This window comes from Aquila chrysaetos, chromosome Z, assembly GCF_900496995.4.
Source record: "Aquila chrysaetos chrysaetos chromosome Z, bAquChr1.4, whole genome shotgun sequence".
Lineage (NCBI taxonomy): Eukaryota > Metazoa > Chordata > Aves > Accipitriformes > Accipitridae > Aquila > Aquila chrysaetos.
In genome coordinates, this window is record NC_044030.1 from 76,652,777 (window position 1) to 76,675,365 (window position 22,589).

The following is a 22,589-nucleotide window of genomic DNA, read 5'->3' on the forward strand; positions in this document are numbered from 1 at the left end:
TGAGGTCAGCATCAACAACTTATTTCCCTGGTTCATGAACCATACAATTAATGACTTGTGTTACTGTGAGGTGAAGAGCTCACCAACCACCTCTAAGCTTCTCCTTGCTATTGTACTTTTTGATTGCAAACTGACCTTCTTGGGAGCAGAAGAAAGGCTGATCGCCAGCCCTGTACTGCGAGAAGGGACCGATAAGCTAGAGCGATGCTTTGCCAAGGGGATGAGCTCCATTATCTGTGGCAAGGAACTCTCCTCCAGAAAGAACATCAGCTCACAGCTCTCTGGGTGCAACTGGCAAGACAGCTGCCCAGATTTAACTTTGTCCAGCCACACCCTCAGGAAGTCAAACCCTGGTGGTAAGCATTCTGGTTCAGTATCCATCAACTCCTCTGTCATCCTAGAAAGGCTGTTGTCTCCTGAGCAACTGCTACTATGGAAGGAGGAGTCCACATAATACATTACTAATCATTAATGCTTAGGTATTGGCACACTTTGGCTTGAAAGCAAATTTGGGGGAATTACCTAACTGGGATTTAAGTCCACTAGGAAGGTGCTGGTAGGTGTGTGTACTACTGTTTCACATATATAAATCACACATTAGTTACAGAGTCCCTGTAGCATGTGGTGTAACTGCAAACTATTATTTGCCAATATGGTGAAGGAATAATAACAGCACTCATATGAAACAGTGTACGTTTTGCTGTTGCTGCTCAGCCAATGAATTCTAAGCATATCATCCATCACTGACAGCAGGAAATGCTACTTGGACTGCATGATAAATCTGGCTGGCAGAGTAAAGCAGAAAGCAGTATTAGGCAGTTGGGTCACTGCCATATGTCACGTCCAGACCATTTCTATCAGAAGCTGGAGCCCAGCAGGCTTATGATCTCCATTCTGTGGGTGTATTGGAGATGATTCAGAGGAAGAAAGCTAATGAAAAGTTCTCTGTGCAAAACACGGGACAGTACCCACAGTGAGGTGGCTTCTGATCTCTGAGCAAGTGCTGCAATTCCAGTGGAAGTAATAGCTGGCACAGACACAGTTCCTTGGTTAAGACTAAATGTGCAATACAGAAAACTGAGGTGCATGCAAAGTGGGAAGTGGTAACCCCATATTGAATTTCAGGGAAGAAAGCAGGGCCCTGTTAATTTCCTGAAAAGATTTGGGTCTTGGCACTTAAGAGAATCCGGGCCTCGAAGTCTCATCCAAGCACATTCAGGGCTGGAACCTCAAGTTCTCTGCTAATCTGAAGGATGGCATTTACAGCATAGCGTTATGAACTTCACTTTAGATTGACCTTCTCCTGCTTCTCTCATGGATGTAATGGAAACCATGAGTTTAAGAACTTGCTGTGAACTTTGCAAGTTTTCCAAGAGATGTCATTAGTTCTTCTTTGGTTTCTACACACACTGGTGGTGAAGCATGAGCAACCAGAACTGGAAGGCTCCTCTGTAGCTGGAGAAACATAGCTCTTGCCTTCTAGAAGGTTGAAGATGTTAATTCACATCTTAAAGCCAGAGAACCTGTGAAATCATCAGGCCTGATATGACATATCAGCAGCTAGAGAATTTTGCCCTTCTATCCTATTTTAGCTTTATGCAAGTTATAGAGTTCATCTGGCTCTAGCTTGAAGTTGCTGATTTTTGTTCTGCCTCCTTCCACTAGCCCCTGGGAGCTCCTCTCTTCAGAGTCAGACCCAACCTCCTTTTAGGGACTCATACTGAATTTTCATGCTTCTCCCCACTTTCCTATAGGATTCAAAAGTAACGAACCTGGAGTACTGAATCCAAACAACATCTGCCAGCTTCTCAAATACTAGGGTGGCACTAGCTATGGCACATAGGATGCTAAAGAGGAGCCATCAGTAGATACTGCAAATGCTTTGAGAACATTCCTATCAAGTCTCGGCTATTTCTAAGCTGTCCTGCAATTTGTTATTCAGGTGGCTAATTTAGGATTTAAAATGTGGGCTAACTTGGCTGAGCATTAAGAGGAGAGTTTCCTGAAGCATTAATTATACAGAATAGCTTGAAACTGAAGGCATGAAAATTGTATGATGACGATCTGCTGCTACTCAGCAGCTAATTCTTTGGGTTCCCTAAGCAGTGCTTCTCTCTGACACTCACCTCACATGCTTGACTTTGGATTAAAAAAAAATGTGCAGAAATGTTTTAAACTAGGCTTCCACAGCACTTCTAGACTCCAGCAGTGGGCAATGCGGTACAGCACCTTTGTGCCATGAGTTCATAACTCATGAAAAGCTAAGCAAAATAATGGACTGCAGAAAAGCATCTCTCTTGAGCGAAATGAGAAAGGCTTATTCTGGTGTCAGGGACAGCACACAGAGCAGGCTGAAGTTTGCAGGAAAACTGCAGAGATGGGTAAAAAATGCAGGTTACATTAGTTTTTATAAGACAATGGATGAATAATTAAATAAATGGGGCCAAGTTCAGGCAAACACTAGCAATGAATCTATAGAGCCCACTTTAGCACTGAGCTAAATTACAATCTCCTTTCTGTGGGTGTATCGGTGATGATTCAGAGGAATCAAAGGTTTCAAAAGGTATTCATGTACCCAATTTCCATGCACGACTCACCGCCCGATTCCACTGTTCATTATGCTTTTAATGCTACCTGCCACTCCATAAATGCTGCCTTTCCAAAACATGCTTCAGGAATGTCTGAGAATGCTACTGAGCCACAGTGAAGCTGTTTTGATCCTGTGAAATCAACACAGCTCAGAAGGGAAATAAAAGTATTAATTATAAATCCTAAAAATCATTTAAGAGACTTCTTTCTGTGTGTGCCTGTGTGTATATGTATGTGTGCAAATATATATATATGCCTTGAGATCTCAAGCACAGACCCAAGAGAATCCCTCCACACAGAGCTCTCTCAAAGCTCTGCTGCTGTCCTTATTGTTTCTGACTAGTAATGTTCACAGACCACATGATGTCAACCCATTAAACCCAGAGATGCTGGGCAATTTTTGCCATTTTGTGCCTTCTGAATACCACAGTTGGAAAAAGAATAAGAGAAGTGGGGGCAAAGGTACAATTCCTCATTTGGGGGAAAAAAATAGTAAAAGAAGGCACTATATGAAGGAGCCCAATCTCAAGAAATAGTAGTGGGCAAGCATTTCTGTTCCATGTTATGCCATTACACTGCAGGGTGACTAAGGGTGAGCCCTGTCCCTTCGTTTCCCTTGCTGCAAAAGGGAGTAAGTGATATGGATTTCTATACGAGTGTGTTTTGGACCCACTGGCAAAGAGCACTAGGTAGCAGCAGTATTTCAAAGCTTTTCAGAGTTCTGCAGTGCTATATAGCTACAGCTGTAGATGGAGATGGATCTGTGAATCAGAAGCAGATGAAGCCAAAGCACCCATTAACTGAAACCAATCCCCAAGGTCTGGCTTCACGCATGGTATGTCTAACATACCTGCCACAGGAACAATGGAATATTTGGTACCTAGTCCTCAACACCAACTTTGAGAACACAAAAAGGTGAACAGTTCAAGACAACCAGGACATATCGCTATGCTACTTTCTTACTCCCCCAAGGAAGCAGTTCCTTTTTGGGTAGAGCAGTCAGGATAATGCTTACTTTTGTGCAAGCTACTGTGTGATGTATAGATGAATATAAATCAAGTCTGTCACAGAAAGTAAGAACTGCCCTTCCTGAAGAAGATAAAACCCATAGATGCATTTCCAGCAGCATATTTGTCTACACATTCTATTTTCAAAGCTGTTGTCTCACCAGTTGTTACTCTCTGGTCAGGTTCAACCTGTATCAGAAAAAGGACTACTCAGAGTAGGACAAGACCTTGTTTACTCTAGCAAAACAGAGGACCTGGCAGGTTTCAAGTCAAGAAGCAAAGTACTACATAGTTACCAAGAGGGAAACCCCTGGGGATAGCAAATAATGCAGGCTCCTAACACAACACAATTTATTTCTGGTGATCAGTGGCAGCCTAATGAAGTGAACAAGCAGCATTTGAAAAGAAAAGAAAAAAATCACTTCCAAAACCCAGCTTCCTAGCATGTTTGCCACATTTCTTCCTGTATGTTTTATTGCTCATAGTCTGGGTTTCTCTCCCCTATTCTTCTTTTGATTCCACAGTACAGTGGAAATAGTGGATTCATTACCTCTGTTCTGCCTTACTTACACCTCCTGAGGAAGGTTTTAAATGGATTAAATCCATTTAAATGCATTTAAATGGTGCACATGGATTAAAACTTTATAAACCACTTCACAAACATTTCATCACAAGTTTATTTTTTCCTGAAAAATCAGCATTTAGCTACGACTGCTATTACGGCTAGGAGCATATAATGCTAGTTCTTGATGTAGGGTTCAGAAATTAGGATTTTTGAGATCACATGCAAAATAACGACAGCAGTTTTCCTTGCCTTATGGTGTAAATCTATTTGTTGAGATTTTTGCCACTTCATAGAACTCTGCCACTGTGCACAAGAAAGATTTGAAACAGCAATACAGGCAAGAACTGAGCTGGCCATCAGCAAAGCTGACTTTCCTCTTGGCATACAGGTCGTAGCACAGGCTCTACCACAACACAACCAAAGAAAATGCACTTAGGCTTTGAAAATAATTTTTTCCTAACATCAGCATCAGCAGCCTTTTCTTCATCTTCCCGAATCTTGAAAAGCAATGAAAAAAGAAGAGAAAAAAAAGATACATGGATTATATCAGAACAGAAATGGTGATATGGGGGAGGAAAACCTTATTTCTGTAAAAATGGCCATCACAGAACAAATGGACATGTCTGAGTATGCAACAAAGCATGAGTACAGAACTCTAATTTGCATGTCTGCAATATATTAGATATTGGACATTTAGTTCCAAAGGTACTGTCCCACATTTATATGCCACATAAAATGATTCGATGTCAACAGTTCTCAGACCTATCTGTCTTTCCTCAGAGTTGTGAAACCACCAGCCATGCCCACATCCAGCCCATGTGAGCACAGTATGTAACCTTTTATTTCCTTCTCCATGCTATTCTGTGCTTCAAAACATTCACTCCTGCATCTTATGATAAATTTAGTTGAAAAGGCTTCAGGCATGGCTGTCCCCTCACACTTATTACAGTGCCAGGTGTCATGGGGCTCTCCTTATGACTGCAGTCTTTAAGAACCAGTATGATGCAAATAACCTAGTAACAGTGCAGTAGAATTGAGTAATACTCAGTCCCTTAGTGCTCTTACCTCTTTACCACCCATGGCTTCAAACATCTTCTCTAGCTGCACCCTCAGTTGTTGGATGTTATTCATCAGGATGCAGGGCTGAAGGGACAAAAGCAGGTGCCTGTTACTGCTCAGGATGCCAACACATTTTCACCAGTGGTAGAGTCTGTGCCTCAACACCCTTCCCCAAGTACCAGCAGATCTGAGGGTCAAACAGGAGGTAGGGCATGCACAGGTTTCAGCACTCAAATGTAAAAGAGAAAAGTCATTTTTAGTCCAGCTTGAAATGGAATGGCCAGTTATAGAATCCCCAGATCAGGATATCTCTGCTGTTGTATTTTTCTCCTCAGCTTTATCACAAACAGAGAACAAGCTGACAAGAAATCAGTCTCAGGACAAGGCCTAACTCTCTGCAGCTCCTGCCATTCCCTGCAAGAGTCCAAGCTGTGTCACGTTCAGTCTCTTAATGCTGCAGTGTACTACTGTGAATGGTGTACATCCCAGATGAGAAGGGGAACTGCTAGCCAAGGCTGCATTCAGAGACACATCCGGGTCCCGCCAGGCCGAGCCTGAGAGCAACAGTCAAGGGCAGCCTGAGCAATAGACTCTTCCCTCTGCAGTTGCATCCCCAATACAGGTGTGGGTGATAGCAAAACCAGCATGGGACAGACCCAGGGTTCAAAAATGTAAGGCCCTGTTTTATTTAATACATAGAATTTTACTGAATTCAGGATTAAACAGCAAGATAATTAGATGGAGACAACTGTAAACCAAGAGTGCTGCTAAGCACCAGATCTACAGACCAATCTGTGCCCATTTTAAATTGTTTTTTAATCACCTCTGTGACACACAGACAGGCAAAGTGGAAGTTAATTTCAAGGGGACCTGACAGCCTCCAAACCCCACAGATCAACTTCAGGACCTAGTTTTATTCTACAGCCAAGCCAGAATTCAATCTGCAAAAGCACACAAATGATGATAAAAACAATACTGAAGATATTTACACCATCAACATGGTCAGGAGCAATGTGAGCAACTTGGTTTCATCAGGACAATTATGTGATTCCTCAGGGCAGAAGAGAAGCTCAGCATGACTCACCAGTTTCTCCTTGGAACAGTAGGACTCGAAGCTCTTGGAGAGGATGTCAGCATACTGCATCAGCACTTTCCCAATAGTCTGCAAAGACAACATGTGAGCACTGTTACTTGTCCTCTATCACTGCTGGAGAACTCCAGGAGATAAAACGAAAGAAACATCATACTGTTTTGCATCCCCCTAAGGAAAAGATAAACAGCTGGATGTTGAGGACATTACCTTAGCAAACCTCCTATTATAATGAGCAACAATGACGGGGTCTGGGCACTCGAGCTTCTTAATGATCTCAAAGCTCTGATTGAGCTGGGTGAAGACATCCACCACTGAGCAAGAGAACAGAGCATGCTCGGATGTTTGCTGGAACTAAAACAGAAGTACAAAGAGTCACTCTCAAATGGAAAGATCTGAAACACACCCATTTCATGTCTCCATCATCTGCCACACTGGAGGCAGGACAAATTTACCAAAACCTACATCTTCCCCAGCATTAGTCAAAAGCTCTCCAAACGCCCGGAGGAGCTAAATAGCCAATTCTGTTGGGTTATAAGTTTACTGTCCTTCACCAACTATACCACGACAAGCACCAAGGAAATGTAACATGATGCTGGGACCCTTAATAAAATGCACAGCCTGCATATCAGTTAATGAGGAAAGGAGAGAGCAAAAAGCTTTTTTTAGATTTTCTTAAAATTTAGTTATTAAAGAGAATGCTTACATTAGCATCACAGACTACAGCACCAACAGTCACTGGACAAATGGGAAGGCTCTTGCTCTCCACTAGGAATACTCAGCAAATTAAGAATAAGATTACTCTGTCAGTGGATTAAGGTCACATTCTCACTGCATGACTAAGTACAAGCAAAGTGCCTTATATTTCAATTACCTCTCACAAACACAGAGATGAAAGAGTACCAAGCCACTGGCTGACAGATTAACAGCAGCAGAACAGACCAGACATAAATGAATGATATGCACCTTGCTATTAAACAGCCCTCTGTGACCTGTAGAGAAAAGTCCTAAACTAAATGAGTATCCCAGTTGTTCAGCAAGCAAAAAGGGCTGCATCCTCCATTTGCATGACAGCTGAATTTAGTGTTGTTTAGTTCTGGGTACCGAAGGATATAGCGCCAAGTCCTCCACTCACAGTGACCTACATACCCCATCTTTTTTATCTCTCTCCAGAGCACCATGCAGGAATTCTAAGGAAACATCTTCATTTTCATCCAGCCACTGCATCACAAACTGCTCAAACCACCTGCAGGAGGGACAGGAAAGACAGCAAGTTACAGCAAGAAACAGAGCGCCCCAACCAGACTCAGACAGTGCTGCTGTTTCAGCAAGCCTTGTGAAAGCTTGCCACTGTTAGACGTCTGAATGCTGTTATCTGTGTGTGCAGCCAAAGTTCCCCAAAATACTCGTACATGTACACAAGCCACTGGTGAGCAGGGCGTGTACCATCACTTGGGCTCAACCAGCAGAACACAGCCTAGCCCAGACTCTGCGGACTGTTGGTCCTGAACTGGTTTTGTCCTCCTCCCATCTTTCCTTCTCCTTGGTACCTTCCCTTGAGCATCCTGGTTTTCCCCCTTGAGCATCACCTTTAACTTTGCATCATCTCAGAGCACTTTGTGTTTTCTTCTGCTTTCACCCATGTGCTGGACAGGACAAAGGAGACCTCCAAACACACTCTCTCTGCATGCCAAGAGAGACAGCACACTATCCTGCTGCCCATTTGGGTGTACCATCTTTCACATGAGAGCCGCAAATGAGTATAAAGGGAGGAAAAGAAGCACCTGTTTTGCAGGGGCCTTCAGCCACTTTATCTGCAGATACAGACGTATTTCTGGAGTCCTAGGAGGGAGAATCAAGGCTAGTTTTCTCCACTTCAATCCTGCTTTCCCTTTCCCCAAGCCTTCTCTAGAACACCCTCCCATTTCAATGGGCTGCTGATCTCACTGTGAAGATGCTTGGGTAAGATTAACTTCTGGTGATAGCACAGCACATCTGCTAGGTCTTGCAGGAAATTGGCCAGCCCTGTAAGCAGTTCTTCATTGTTTTCTTTTAAAGAAGCACAAACTTAGTTCATGTTAAGTGCTGGACCAATAGCTTTGGAGCATGGTGTCCTGGTGTCAGCTGGGACAGAGTTAATTTTCATCCTAGTAGCTGGTACAGTGCTGTGTTTTGGATTTACTGTGAGAATAATGTTGATAACACACTGATGTTTTAGTTGTTGCTAAGTAGTGCTTATACTAAGTCAAGGATTTTTCAGTTTCCCATGTTCTGCCAGTAAGGAGGGGCACAAGAAGCTGGGAGGGAGCACGGCCAGGACAGCTGACCTGAACTAGCCAAAGGGATATTCCATACCATATGACATCATGCTCAGTATATAAACTGGGGGCAGTTGGCTGGGAGGGGTGGATCGCTGCTTGCACACTGGCTGGGCATTGGTCAGCAGGTGGTGAGCAACTGCATTGTGCATCACTTGGTTTTTCTTGGGTTTCATTTCTCTTTTTTTGTTATTTTCCTTTTCATTACTACTACTATTATTATTTTTTATTTTTGTTAAACTGTTCTTATGTCAACCCACGAGTTTTACTTTTTTCCGATTCTCCTCCCCGTCCCACCAGAGGTGGGGGAAAGGGGTAAGTGAGCAGCTGCGTGGTGCTTAGTCGCCAGCTGGAGTTAAACCACAACACATAGTCAAGTCCCCAAAACAGGCAGGTACTAGAGGCAGGACAGCAAAGTTTGTCTCTGTTCCTTCTCCTCACTTAGGAGGATAAGCTAAATGGTAGAGCAGAATCCAAGATTCTGCTGAAACAGTGGCTGAAACAGCCAAGGAGTATCTCAAGGAGTTGCCTTAGATGAGGTGGTGTCTGGAGCTACCTCCTACACTGAACAAAAGGCTTCTGCACAATCCCACCTTGGCCAAATAGGCAAGGTGAGAAGCGGCTTCAGTGATGGGATCTTACAGCTGGTCATCCTTCTGTTCTCTGCTCTGTGGGACTTATTCACACAGTATCAAAGGCGGGGAGGGTGTGTCTGTTTAAGCAACAACATAGCACTTACATCTTTATTTAAATAATCTGTCTAGGATTTGTTGTGTGTAAGTGCCAACAAACCACAGCTGAAGTAAGTCTTAATTTCAAATATTACTAAACAGCATTCAGAAATAAAGGAAAAAAGTGCCCATGTGTGATTTCAGTCCATACAAAAGATTATTACATGAGCTTCACAGAGTACAGCCTCCTCTAAACAGGCAGCTGTGTTCATAGAGATTGCGCTAATTATGGGCTAAGTTTGCAAAGAACATGAAAGCATGTGCCAGACATGAGAGGGAGATCAAGAGCAAATTCACAGACAGAGCACACTAGATAGCCTTAAATACTCTCTACACTTTGAAATATAAAGCACATCAGTGCTAATATTGGAAATTGTAACTGACACAGTGTTAACTGCCAACAGCAACCTGTCTGTGCAGCCCTATTTAATATAGGCAGCAAGAGTGGAACATTGTCACAGACATATGGACTTCCTGTATTCTGGAAAAATTCCTTTTGAATGGCACTTTAGGCTCCTACAAGTCAGCATATTTTGGAGTCTGCTGCAAGTTTCTTGAGCTTTCAACATTTTGTTTTAAACTACAATAGCGTATTTTATAACAACAGCTCAATCCTTAGAAAAGAACTCAGGCAAGTTTACAAGCAAGCAACTACACATCTTCCACCTGTTTCACAGTTCCCAGGCTGCAAGTTGCTGACTGCTTCACGTCATAGGTCCATGTACAAGGAGGATTACTTGTTTGTGCCAGAAGCCACAATTTTCACTCTGAGTAGAGCAACTTCCTGATTATTGTTCATCCTTAGTTATTGCACCACATTCATAAGAAAGGGCCATTCACTGTTGAGAACAATCATTGCCCATTTTTATGGCTACCATATGTTGATACACAAAATCAAGTGGCTAGGTATTTCACTGTCTTACCAAATTGTCTAAACAAAGGTGGCAAGGCAAAAATGTAATGCTGAGTAGTTGCTGGTGGTGGAGGTGTGTTTGCTCCCCCTCCCAATAAAAAAAGCATCACCTCCCAAAAGAGGTTTAATACAAATGTTTAAGTGCAAAGTGAACCACTTAGGTCAGGAAATTCTGTAACTACATTTGTGAAGCCAGCCTCAACTTTGTCCTTTATTGGCTGGCAGGAAAACACAAGAGATACAAATCATCTATAAATACTTCCAGTCCCTGGGCACATTCAGGACCAAAATGTGCTTTGAGCTGTAACACAAACCTAGAGTCACCTTAGGCCAAATACCCCTTACAGTGTTTTACTCTCAGGTCTTGGGCTACTGAGCAAGTGACAGGGGACTCTACGCACTATGAGGGCAACATATCCAAAATGATATTAAAAATTATCTAGCACAGAAACTAATAAAAATAATCTGATTTCATGCAGAAATAGCTTCAAAATATGGTTATATGGCAAATATCTTCTTCCTTGTCTGCTTCAATTACTGATCTAGAAGCAAACACCGTAATGTCTCACGCACCAGCACACAAGGCAGAGGCTCACGGTGCTGCTTCAGAGACATTCTATGCTTGCAGGGGTCAGCACAGCCTGACTCGAGATGGCACAGACAACCTCTCCAAACGAGGTTTGCACAGAATATGCCTCAATCCTGCCTGCCAGGAAAGGGAGTGGTGCTTTGTGACTAAATGAAAGTTTACCTCTCTTGGTTGCACAACAGTAATGTAACACAAAAGACTGCAATTTCAGCTTGGCCATGAGCCTTGCTCCTGTGGTCTCAGACTTTACAGGTGAATTAATCTTGTTCATTTGCTGTGTTGATGCATGTGGGTACCCAGTGAACATCCTGTGGGCCTTGGCAAGGGCAGAGGCAAGAAGGCAGGCAGGGTTTCAAAGACTAAAAGAATAAATACTATGTTTGATGCAGCGAGCCAGAAGAATAAGACAGGATTTCAAAGGAAGGAATGCCTTCCCCTACCAGAGAGGAGGCAGTCTCCAGTAAAGCTACAATACTAGCTGCATGCTAACATCAGTATTAAAACAAAACATAGAACACTTATTTATACATCGAAAAAGCTAGGGGTTTTCGGAAACTGACACTTCACAGCTTTTAGCTGGCAGCTAAAAAGTGAAGAAAGGAAGTTTTGAAGATCCACTTCCAGCTATGTTGCTACTTCAGTTTCAGAAACTGCTGCTGAATTTCAGAAAATAAGGGGAGTATAAAAACTTCAGCTCTAATACTTTGGAGCCTTCACTTTATTCAATCATATCTCAAGGCTATCAGAAACATGGTTCCTCATTGTTTCAACATGAAAAGCAAGTTTGTGGATAGCCTCTTGTCTGTCGAGTAGACAGACAACTCAGCTGTTCTCTGGACAGCAGCAATTTAGTTTCATCTAAAGAGTTTACTGATGTGCAAACCTGATGCGTGGACTCCTTTGGTTAAGGAAGCTTCAGGACTAAAAATACTTGTGATGAAGCAAATCAAAGGACAAGAGCACATTGCTGTAATTGATACCAAGGGGATGTTTCATGACAGGTGAGGGTTATGGTTGAAATAAACATCACCTGTGTCTGACAATGTGGCTATTGTACTAAATACAAGTGAAGTAACAAAGCCAGCGGCTGCAAATGTACATGAGCACTGAAGCTCTACCACAAAGGCCAGCAGAGCAGAACAGCCTGCAGAAGACTGCAGAATGAAACTGAGCATCATTATCCTGATTACACAGGAGAAAAGGAGAGATTAAGAATATCTGATGGCTTGCCTGAGACTGCACTGACTCAGAGGCACAGCCTCAGGGGCGCAGCAAAGAGAACGGGACTTCTGAGACTGTTGCTCCAGCACCCTATTCACTGAGTTAATGCCTCTCACTGACCTGATTTCTTAAGCAAGACCCATAGCCCAAGCTAACCAATTACACCAACTGCCTCAAGTCTTATTAGTATGCAGCTAGCACCAGGCTTGAGGGACTGTGTGCACCACAGGATGGGAAGAGAATTCAAAATGCCAAACTGGAAACACAGTCCAAGCCAAGATGTTTTTTTCAGGAGGGGCAAGTGCAAAGTGCTGCATTTAGACAGCAGTGAACAGTCATATACTGGCTGGGAAGAACAGCCAGGTGGGACGCTCTGTTGAGGGTACCTGGGAGCTGGCCTGTGGCCCACTGGAAGCATCACTAGTCAACAATACCACTGAAGAAAAAAAAAAAAAAAAAGGCTGCTATCAACCCAGCAGGTGAGAGCAGCAGAACTGCCTGAAAGGCAATGCCAGGCAAGGTCTAGATGAAACATCAGTATTTAAATCTGGGTGTTGTATGTCCAGACACAGACCAGCTCAAGAGAGATGAGTAAACCTCACTTCCAAGGAAAGCTGGAAACAAACGGGAACCAGACTGGGAAGGGGCATGAGAAAAGCATTTTACTCTTGTAAAACAGGAACAATTTGTTCTCCATGCCCAGCCTGGTAGGACAGGATAGAACAAGCTCAAAGCGAAGCAAGAAATATTTGGAGGGGGAAAAAGGGGAGTGTGTTAAACCCCCAGACCCCAATGGAGGGGTAACAGTGAAGCACAGGGAATAAAGCTGCTTGAAGGAGATGTGGAGCAACCATCACTGAAAGGTTCTGAAAACCAGTTAAACACTGGTCAGAAACAACACACCTGCTCTTGCCTTAGACCAAGTGTGGGACTCCAGCTACAGTATTCTCTCCAGGTTGCTCAGACAACTTTTGGGGCTCATAAACCTTCAGGTCTGAAATCCACTGCTGCTCTTTTAAAGTTAAACAAAAGTTGCAAACAATTGCTTAGAGCTTAAGAGCAACAGCTTACCTGATGTTTCTAACTAGACAACCTGGTCTTACTAAAAAAAAGAAAACATTATCTTTACTTACAAATCATGCTGTGTGTGTATACATATTACATTCATACACACACATACAAACAGATAAAGCTGTATCTCTTAACACAAGAATGTAAGCATACATCCAGAAGTCTCCTGTTCAAGAATTGACCGAAGCCCACGCTGCAGGCATAAAGTGGCTTAAAGACTGTCTATGCCATTGTTAAAGCTTTTGAGATTTTGGGAGATACTGTACAATAAGGGATGGAATTGTGTCAGGGACAGTGGCACAGAACACCAGGGGGGACAAACATGCACATAAACGCAGAAAATCAGGAGTGAAGAAATAGTGTATCATGAAGGCAGCCACAGGAGAACCAAATGACTACCCTCAAGGTAACACAAGGAGACAGATAGTGGGGATTTACTACAGGAGACATAACACACTCACGCTGGATATTCAGGCACTTTTCCCTTGAAGGCAGGCAGATCACGAACATATTCATTGTACAGCCACTTCACTTTGAAGTGTAAATTCATATAGTCTGCACTTTTACACAGTCTGTGTTTCTCATGCTCTGTAAGGAAGGAAAAAAAGCAGTTAGGTCTGAATTTACCACTGTCACCACATCAGGCACAGGAGGGTCTTATAAAGCATGTCTGCAGTATGCAATGGTTTTGAGGATGAGGCACCTATAGTGCCACAAAATCTTCATGACACAGGATTTTGGCAGCAGGCAGGGGTTCTTGGTGGTTGACTGTTGGGGCTCTGCAATTTATTTCTGTAGCTCCAATTAATACTTCCATTTGTTAAAGACTTTTTTGGTTGTCAAAGGAATAAAAATAGAGCAATCTCTTACAGCCTTTCCATTTAACATATGACAGTCCAGATTTCATCTTTGCAGGAAACAAATCAAGAAGAGCAAATCTGTTCATTCTTGGATACAAACAAAGGCAATACCAACATGTTACACTACATCCCCTAAGAGACAAGAGTGGAAAGCATCAAGTTCTTAGAGTTTGACAGTGTGTCACAAGCAAGTTCAAACGAGTTACACAGGAGCTAGAGCCTTCCCTGATCCCCAGTTTGGAGAAATTCATGACACTTCTCTTTCAGAAGGCAACTGTTTTCTTATTCGTATTGTCTTCCTGAGCACAGTCCACTGAAGCAACCCATACATATCCACCTGCTGCTGAGCCTCTTCCTCTTGCCACATCTCGTTATGTTTTTGTACCCAGCCTATGTCAGGACAATGCAGTTCCTCCCTGTATAACGCACATGCCTCCACAACACAACCCTTCCCACACATCTATGCTGCTAAAGCACTTGCCATACTCAGACCTATGTTTCTGCAGAGATCATCTCCCTAGACCACTGCTCCCCTTTCTCTCTCACAAGAGATGTATGTTCCATGTCTTTGCTCTCAAGGCCTTTCACAGCCTATGTCTATGCTACCGTCTTGCAGCAGTTGAGTCCCACCTCTGACCAGCCCACAATCCCTGTTTTTAAACTACTTGTTAAGTTCTCCCAAAAGCATCTCAGCACCTTCTCCCAAGCCACCCTGCATGGGCTTACACAGGCAGCTCCTTCTGCTGTACTGCTTTACTTCAAAATCCTCCTTGAAAAGAATAAAATTAATTCTTTTTTCATGATCCTGAGAGGACTCAGCAGCTGGCTTTTGCCTGTGCTGCAATCCTGAATTATCAGCTGACCAATTGTGCACCACTGCTCCCTAGTGCCACCTGTCCGTATCCATCTCTTTCTTCTGCCAAGGTTCAAGAGCATGAATACACTTTGTGCCGGCCTTCTTTGTTCACTCTAGCATCACAGCAAGCTGCTAGTCCATGACTACAGTGTGACATATGAGACTGAAACATGATTTTGGCTTAGAGTCAGGGTTTTTTTCCCCAAATTTGACTTTAGACTCGTCTTCCTACCTTTTATGTGGTTACAGGGTTTTTTTCCCCAAATTTGACTTTAGACTCGTCTTCCTACCTTTTATGTGGTTACCTCATTATTGATGTAACTTTCCAAGGGCATCACTCCTGACATGTAGACAGGATCCAACTATGTTAAAAAGTGGAAGTCTTTCTCTTAGCTTTGAATGGCTTTAATCTAAGACTTTAGCACATGTATCCAGTAACTTGGTAGATATATGCACACACGAGCAATACATGCTACAGATACTCATCAGCAGAAGGTATGTCTTAATGATGTAAAATGGCCCCAGCTTTCTGGTCCAGTTACCTGACATACAAGATTATCTTACAATATCATCATCTATTTTCATGTAAATGTGAATTCCTCCAGCTATTTCAAAACATTAAGAAACTTCCACATCTCTCTTGAAGCTTCAACAACATGCGCAAGAAGGCCAAATAAATTATGAATTATCCAACTGAAAACACAAAACCCAAAGAACTTTTCATGCATAATTATTCCATAAGCCTTGTGAACTCCTAAGCAGTAGAACACTTCAGTGAGTTGTTTGCAAAACTCTGTAACAGTGTAATACAGATTTCCTTCTAATTCACATGTAGCAGATCCACACAGATATAATCTCAAAAAAAAGAAACCCAACCTTTGTTTTAAAGAAATTAAAACGCCCAATATCTGAGAGACATAGTCCCCAGGGGTGATGGTTCAATGGACAAACTACTTTACATGTGCTACTATTTCACATGTACTATGATCTGCTACGCTCCACAGTGAATTTGCTTGTATTGGTGCCAAGGAAAGTCCGTTCCTCTTTTACATTAATAAATCTACTATCTTTCTTGAGCGCTAAGGAACTATGAGTGTACTCAGTGTCTGAACTGCTGACCTCCCTCAAGAACAGCTGTAAAAAAAAAAAAAAAAAAAAGCAAAGCTCTCTCCACAGATCTAAAACCAGAAACAAACACAGCAATAACTGTGCCCGCTTAGCTCCCTGTGAGAGTGAGGAAATCAATGGACAATTATAAGTTCATTAACTTTGATATGTGCTGCCACTCAGGTGCTATTCCCACATGGGGAAAGTGCTGTTCCTGCAGGGGGAAGGTCTGACTTGGAGGTAAAAAGGACTCAAATCAGATTTATTTCCTCAAAACTAAGCAGTGCACTAAAAGCAAGTAATTTAAGCCTTTTCCTGTTTTTTAGGACATTTAAAACACTACTAAGTTGCAGAAGAGGAAGACGCAAAGCAGCCACAGAAGTGTAAGCCCAAGGACTGCTACTAGGACTACCTAGCCATCTAAGCAGTAAAGAAGAGGCTTGACACCTAGGGGATAAAACTACAGGAAAGTAAAAGAAAGAAGGTCTTACCACCATAAAAGAGAACTTTACGTATGCGAAAGAAAGGTGGGGCTTTTGACAAAGAAAAGACAAAAGTGAACTATAACAGCTCAAACACGCTGGAGGACAAAGAAAGCCAACAAAGCCCCCAAACCCCTTCATCCCCAACAGTTCATACCATCTGCCTTCCCCCCTTCAATGGACCCTGCACAGTTTTGATCAGCTGCTTTCTCTGTAAAGGGAAATGTTTAAGAGCACTTGAAGGTGACATGGAAACACATCAGCCAGAGGTATACTTTGAAAACCCATTTTAGAAAAAATAAAGTGAAGAGCATGGGAGCCATCAGTCTTAGCACATTTCTGTTCTGCTTTATAACCTGCTGGTTTTTAAAGAGCTTAGCGGCAGCAACAGCAGAAGAGTGCACAGTATTTTGCGGCAACTGCTGTGTCTTATCCTGAAAAGACCACAGAGTTCTGTAAGTCTCTCACATTTCCTCAGCAGATTTCATCTGCAAGCAGTCTCCTCTGGAGAAGAGCTTTTAGGGTCACTGAGGCCATATGTCATGTCCAGTTCTATTTTTCAGGCAGAGAACAGGACTTCCACCACATCCTTAATCTGTGCACTTTTTTCCTTGATTGTCAGCCTACTTTCCATGGGTTAATTTCTAGCAAATAATGTTGAATTTCTGCAAAAAAACTCTAATAGGTACTCAGGCTGTTGAAGTGTTAACGCTTTAGACAGCTGGCATCTGTGTATACATCTGATCCCCCTCCCCTTATTAGAAATGAGAATGCAGCAGAATGATTTATTTCAATCCTGCCCTCCAAGTCTACTCAGTCTCTCTTCCTATCACAGATGCTTCCAATTTGCAACTCTCCTAATGCTGATGTGTCCAAAATAAGATGAAATGTTGTTGTCAAGGTTGACACTGATTTTCTATTACTGTCTTTTAATGTCTTCCCAGTAAAGGAAGAGCAGAAGCCCTCTTTTCTCAGGGTGTTTGTGCTTTCTGGGTCAGAGAGGTGAAGATAACTGTATGACTTGGAAAAATCATCCTCTACACTACTGTTTTACTCTTGGGTTTAAGGGGAACAAGGGACACTTCTCAATGCCTTGTCCTGTACTGCCTTTGCCAGCAAGGAGGGAAGGGCCAGGTGTGCTGTTCATGGTGCCCTGAGCTGTCACTGCTTTGGGGGACAGAGAAAACAAAACAAGCAGGGTAAATCCTGGAGCTTTTGCTGTGTCTCAGAAGCTGAGTATCCTTAGGGGAGTTGAAGGCATAAGACAGGTCTGCAATGCACTTCCCTTCCAGCAGTCGAACACACTGCTGCCGTGACTATTGCTACCAGTGGCTGAACATATTTTAAATAGAAAATATGTGTTTCATTTTTACAACTTGAACTTTTTACACGTTAGCAATCTAACTCTTCAGAAGGTCCCCAAAGGACACATGCTGCAGCATCCACAGGCTAGCAAGACTTCTGGTTCTGAAGCCCCTAAGCACCGTATTCGAGGTACGAATTAGGATTTATATATTGCCCTGCACAGGCTGCATAGTGCAGATGGGGGTAAGCTCCAGCTGGGAGAGGCACGGTTAGCTGCCACCTGTAGGGAAAAAGGAGAACGACTCACACAGCCAGGCACTGCTCTGCAGCTCAGAGAAGCCATCTCCCACCTGAGCCTCCCAACTCTCTTCCACACTGCATATTGGAGAGCAACGTGGAAGCATCAGGCTGGAAGGAGGGAGGGGGCGGTTTCACACAGCCAGGCCTGCACTCTTTCTACACCAAAGCCATTGCATGGCCTTTAAGCTAGAAGAAAATTGACTGCCACTGCAGAGTGAAAGAGCCAGAGATCCTCAAGCATCACCCCAGCCAGGAGGGAAGGTATAGAGTCACACATGAACTGGAGCTCTGACCTCAGCAGTTATTCTTCATCAGACATCATCTACATCTTAATGCCTGGGACCCAGCAAAGGGGCTATTGCCCAGAACTGCTCAGTGTATCGGGTACCATCAAAAAACAACTGGAATGACTAGTCAGAACAGGAGTCTCCTTACAGCACATACCCTCCATTTCTGCAGCAGCAGTATGGTCTTCCAAGTTTTGTTTGCAGATCTCCTCATCACTGGCATAAAACTACAGGACACTAAAGCTAATATTAGCAACTACAACCAAAGTGCTAAAACTACAGTTAACAGATGAAAGTCTTTGCCTACTCACAACTATAAACTCTACCAAGGAGCACGAACTTACCACTTGGTGAGGTGAATGAGCTCATGTTATCCAGAACTTAGGAACAGAACATAAGGGGAAACACCATGAAGAAGGTTAGAAGCAAGTGTTATACTCTGGGTTCATGTGTACATATCTCCACAAAACAGGTTAGCTTTTGGTGCAGGGAGCTCCTAATGCATACAGATCTTGGAGCACAACAGAAATGTACCCAGGGATTATGGAGCCAAGAGCTGAGGACAGCAAATCTAATCATCATCTTTCACATCACTTAATCTGTTTCCTTTAATCCTTTTTTTCCCACATTTAAAAAAAATATGCAGTGAGCTAATCCAATCATCTGTATTTAAAACACATGTACTAAGGCCTGTAATGGAATTATTGTAGAGCTTGTTCTAAAGGTTATCTTCATAAGTTTCTGCAGAACAAAGCAGTGAGGCATCACACTTGCTGCAAATAGAATTCTGCACCCTGAGGATTTCTTGAATTTGTATTTGGAAGAAACACACACCAACACAGACTCCATCATTGTTCAATCCTCCCGCAGGACTTACACAGCTGGAGTACAAATACACGTACCATGCAGTTTTTCAGCTTTCGTTCAAAATGCAAACCCTTCCCTGTCCATCAGCTGCCTTTGTGTCAACTTTTCTCACCAAGAAATACTTTAAAGAGGGATGCTCTTCCTGCAAGTATTTGCTATGCACTGATGAACTCACAGGTGGAAACTTCATGCCAAACCTTGTCTTAAGAAGCTCACAAGGACCAGAAGGATGTCAGGAAAAGCTAAAATAAGCCCAGATTCACCAGGGGAGACAGAGTCAAAAGGGACATGGTACAAGATGTGAACAGAGAAAACCTGGGACGCAGAGTTAACCTGGTCACTGGCAATCAAACAGAGCCTTTAAAAGAGGAAAAAAAATCAAAGTCATGTCCCCTTTGACAGTCAAATTCACACACACAATCAGTAACCTTTTTGCAGGTGCATTTTGGATGAACTGGGAAAGGGAATCTTAGGAAAGACAGCAACTAGATCTGGAGAGATCCAGTTCTCATGGCTGCTGATAAAGGAGGAAGATGTGGCACTTTCAACATGTAGAAGAGCAAACTGCATTATAAATTCCTGAGGGTGAGCGCACAGGGGTAAATAAGGACAAAATGGAAAGGGAAGCCAAAATGGTTTGCAGGAACAAACAGTTTCTAGGGAAAGTGAACATGGAGTTATCACAGTTGCCTTATCTCTAACACATGAGCAAGTAGTAACAGTCACTATAAAAGAGACTCTTAAGCATAGCTAGTAGCATGTCTTAGTCCTTCTTCCCTTCTTCCCTGTTCTTACATCAACATGACCTCACAAGACAAAAGCACTGTGGGTTACAAGTGTATATAAAAACTTCCTAACACAGAAGTGAGAACATTCATCCAGACCTGCAGCCTACTGTATTCAAGCCTAGAGCTAGCAAAGGGTGTCCCCTCACAGCACGGCCTCTACCCCTGTTGCACTGACAGAGACTAAGACATAGACAGAGTCAATCTACTTACAGAGTAACCCCACAGACTGTTCCCAAAGAACAAAATGCAGGAAACTCTCTTACTAGGAGCAGTTTTTTGTAGCAGTCTAAAGTGAGAGTCTAGTAGGCTGTCATTCCTATAAGTGAGCTTAGATCAAACTGTGGACAAATGGATCAAGCATAATTTTGTGAGTGACCAAAAGCAGTAACTTGGCTTGGTTTTGGAATATGAATACAGCTAGCATGCTGTAGGCAGCACTGGCACTTCTGTTTTATCACAATATCACCTTAAAGATGACCATAAAGCCTGACCCTGCAAAATACTGGGAAAACAACTGCTACTGCAGCTGCAGAGCCGGTGGGAGCTGGATGCTCTCTGAACCTTGTAAGAAGATGATTACATTGTGCAAACGAGTTTATAGAACTAAAACCAAGTTCAGAAACTGTAATCAACCATCAGAAGAGTACTGCAAGTAGCAGAATTCCTTTCCGGGAGTTTGCTGGCCTCCTGCATGCCTAACTCATTTTCAGAAACAGTAAAATTTCTCCTTTACCAGGAGTCTGGTAGAAATATGCAAAGATTAATTCAAAACGAAGATGCCTGCCGCAGGATTTGTTCTAAGAGCTTATTTATGCCAATGGCTTAGACTGTCTACACTGTATCATCCAGGGAACTACAGCCATAGCACAGTCCAGAGTCCACCTACTTCTCCAGCCCTTTCTACTACTGTACATTGCAGAAAGAGGCTGCTGCTGATCTAAGCCATTGTATCCTCAGGCCAAAGTGAACTCTGATTTCAAACCAGCTGGGATGACAATAAACAGCTTGCAACACAGCCTGACACACAGGTCTAGAGCTCATGCAGATCTCAGCCTCAATCCCCACCCATAAAGCAGCTGTCCACAAACAAACCACTAGAAATCCCTGCTCCAAATAGTGGTGCTACTAATGTGCTTAAGCCTCATTTACATCAAATGAACGGAGGACAAGAGATCAGCAACAAGTCAGCTGGCAGAAGTGGGTAATTCTCTTACCTTCCATGGCATACTTCATATCCTGGGCAAAAAGACTCCACATCACCTCTGCGCTGATCTTCCCAACAGCAAGCTCCTGAGGAAACCTGAGGGGACATTTAGGAAAGGTTTTGACATGTATCAGAGCAAAGGGCTCTTCTTTATTCAGCTCTGAGCTAAACTACAAGCTGAAAAGCTCAACATTACAGACACTTCCTTCACCCTAGATAGATGAGCAGGTGGAAACTGGAGATCATGGACTGGACTCTGTGGCATACATCAAATAACCTGAAAACAATACTGCTGTTGAAACTGGTTTTAACTCAGAAAGCCAGGATCTGGATGTGTTTCCTGGAAGAGATGCATACAATAATTCTGGGAATGTGATCTCAATGCCCTTGCGCCATTTTCCCCTTTCTTGTCCATGTTTCTTTCTTTTTTTCTTTTTCTTTTTTTCTAGGGTTACTAGGCTGGAAAGTAAACACTAATCAAGTGTCCCTGCTGTGTTAAATCAATGATCACTAGGGCATAATCCAGCTCTTTCTGTATAAAAACCTTGTCAGATATCACCCTCTCTCCTGTCCTGTGGGACTGTTGGAGGAGTATCTACCAGCTAAACAGACCAGTTTCAGGTTCATTTCCAATGCTGTGCCAACCCCGCCCAATGCAATCTCCCAGTGCTGCACCGAACACCACATTCCTAAAACACAGCATAATGTGTTGTCACCATGGCACCACTGTGTGCATTAATGTGCATCCCAGAACTGCTCAACATCAGAAAAAACCAAAAGAACTCTCACCCCATTTTCAGGTGCCTCCCTGAGTTCAGGATTGTAATAATCAGGGTGTTTGTGCTCGAACGCCATCGTAACTGAACCTTTTGAAACTCTTCCATCCCAATCAAAAAGAGTTATTTATATAGACAGAGACAGATAAGACAGAAAGACAGACAGACAAGATAAGTACTTCTATAAATACACAAGTCACAGAAGAGATAGAAAGCAGTTTAACAAATAAAGCAGAGCACACAAAGACTAGCATTAGCCATGACATGGAAGATTCTTACTGATTCAAGACTGGGGTGTAAGAATTCTTGTCCTCTTCTATGATGGAAACTATCAAAGTGATGAGCTTGGGCCAGAAATCCAGGTTCCTGATGCTGGGGCCCTGTTCCTCAGGAGGAAGGTCCTGATTTTTGTTCTAGGAAGGAAGCCATTGGAAAACCAGTGTAAATTTAATGGGGAAAGAAAAAGCTGGCAAACGTAGATCACCACACAAACTCGAAACGCTAATTACCTGTGGACCCTTTTTTCTGAAGAGCTCACAATTATGTCTGCTGGTAACTTGTGTGATCTAATGCAGAACACAGTAACATGCCAAACCATATTGCT

General features: G+C 42.9%; 1 protein-coding gene across 20 annotated transcripts in view; it reads right to left on the reverse strand.

The window, feature by feature from the left end:
* The window catches only part of UNC13B (unc-13 homolog B), a 225,204-nt gene that overhangs the window by 30,342 nt on the left and 172,273 nt on the right, over positions 1-22,589 (reverse strand). For 10 of the 20 annotated variants that reach the window (XM_030003613.2, XM_030003611.2, XM_030003609.2 and 7 more), the window contains 7 exons: positions 22,265-22,398; positions 21,220-21,305; positions 13,615-13,741; positions 7,460-7,556; positions 6,521-6,664; positions 6,305-6,382; positions 5,227-5,304 (listed from right to left, as the gene is read on the reverse strand). In XM_030003613.2, the coding sequence (XP_029859473.1) occupies positions 5,227-5,304; positions 6,305-6,382; positions 6,521-6,664; positions 7,460-7,556; positions 13,615-13,741; positions 21,220-21,305; positions 22,265-22,398 (744 nt within the window). Of the gene's footprint in view, positions 1-4,622; positions 4,659-5,226; positions 5,305-6,304; positions 6,383-6,520; positions 6,665-7,459; positions 7,557-13,614; positions 13,742-16,467; positions 16,510-18,694; positions 18,731-21,219; positions 21,306-22,264; positions 22,399-22,589 lie in introns of all 20 variants that reach the window. The other 10 variants (XM_030003607.2, XM_030003599.2, XM_041120756.1 and 7 more) reach the window with 3 other exon arrangements.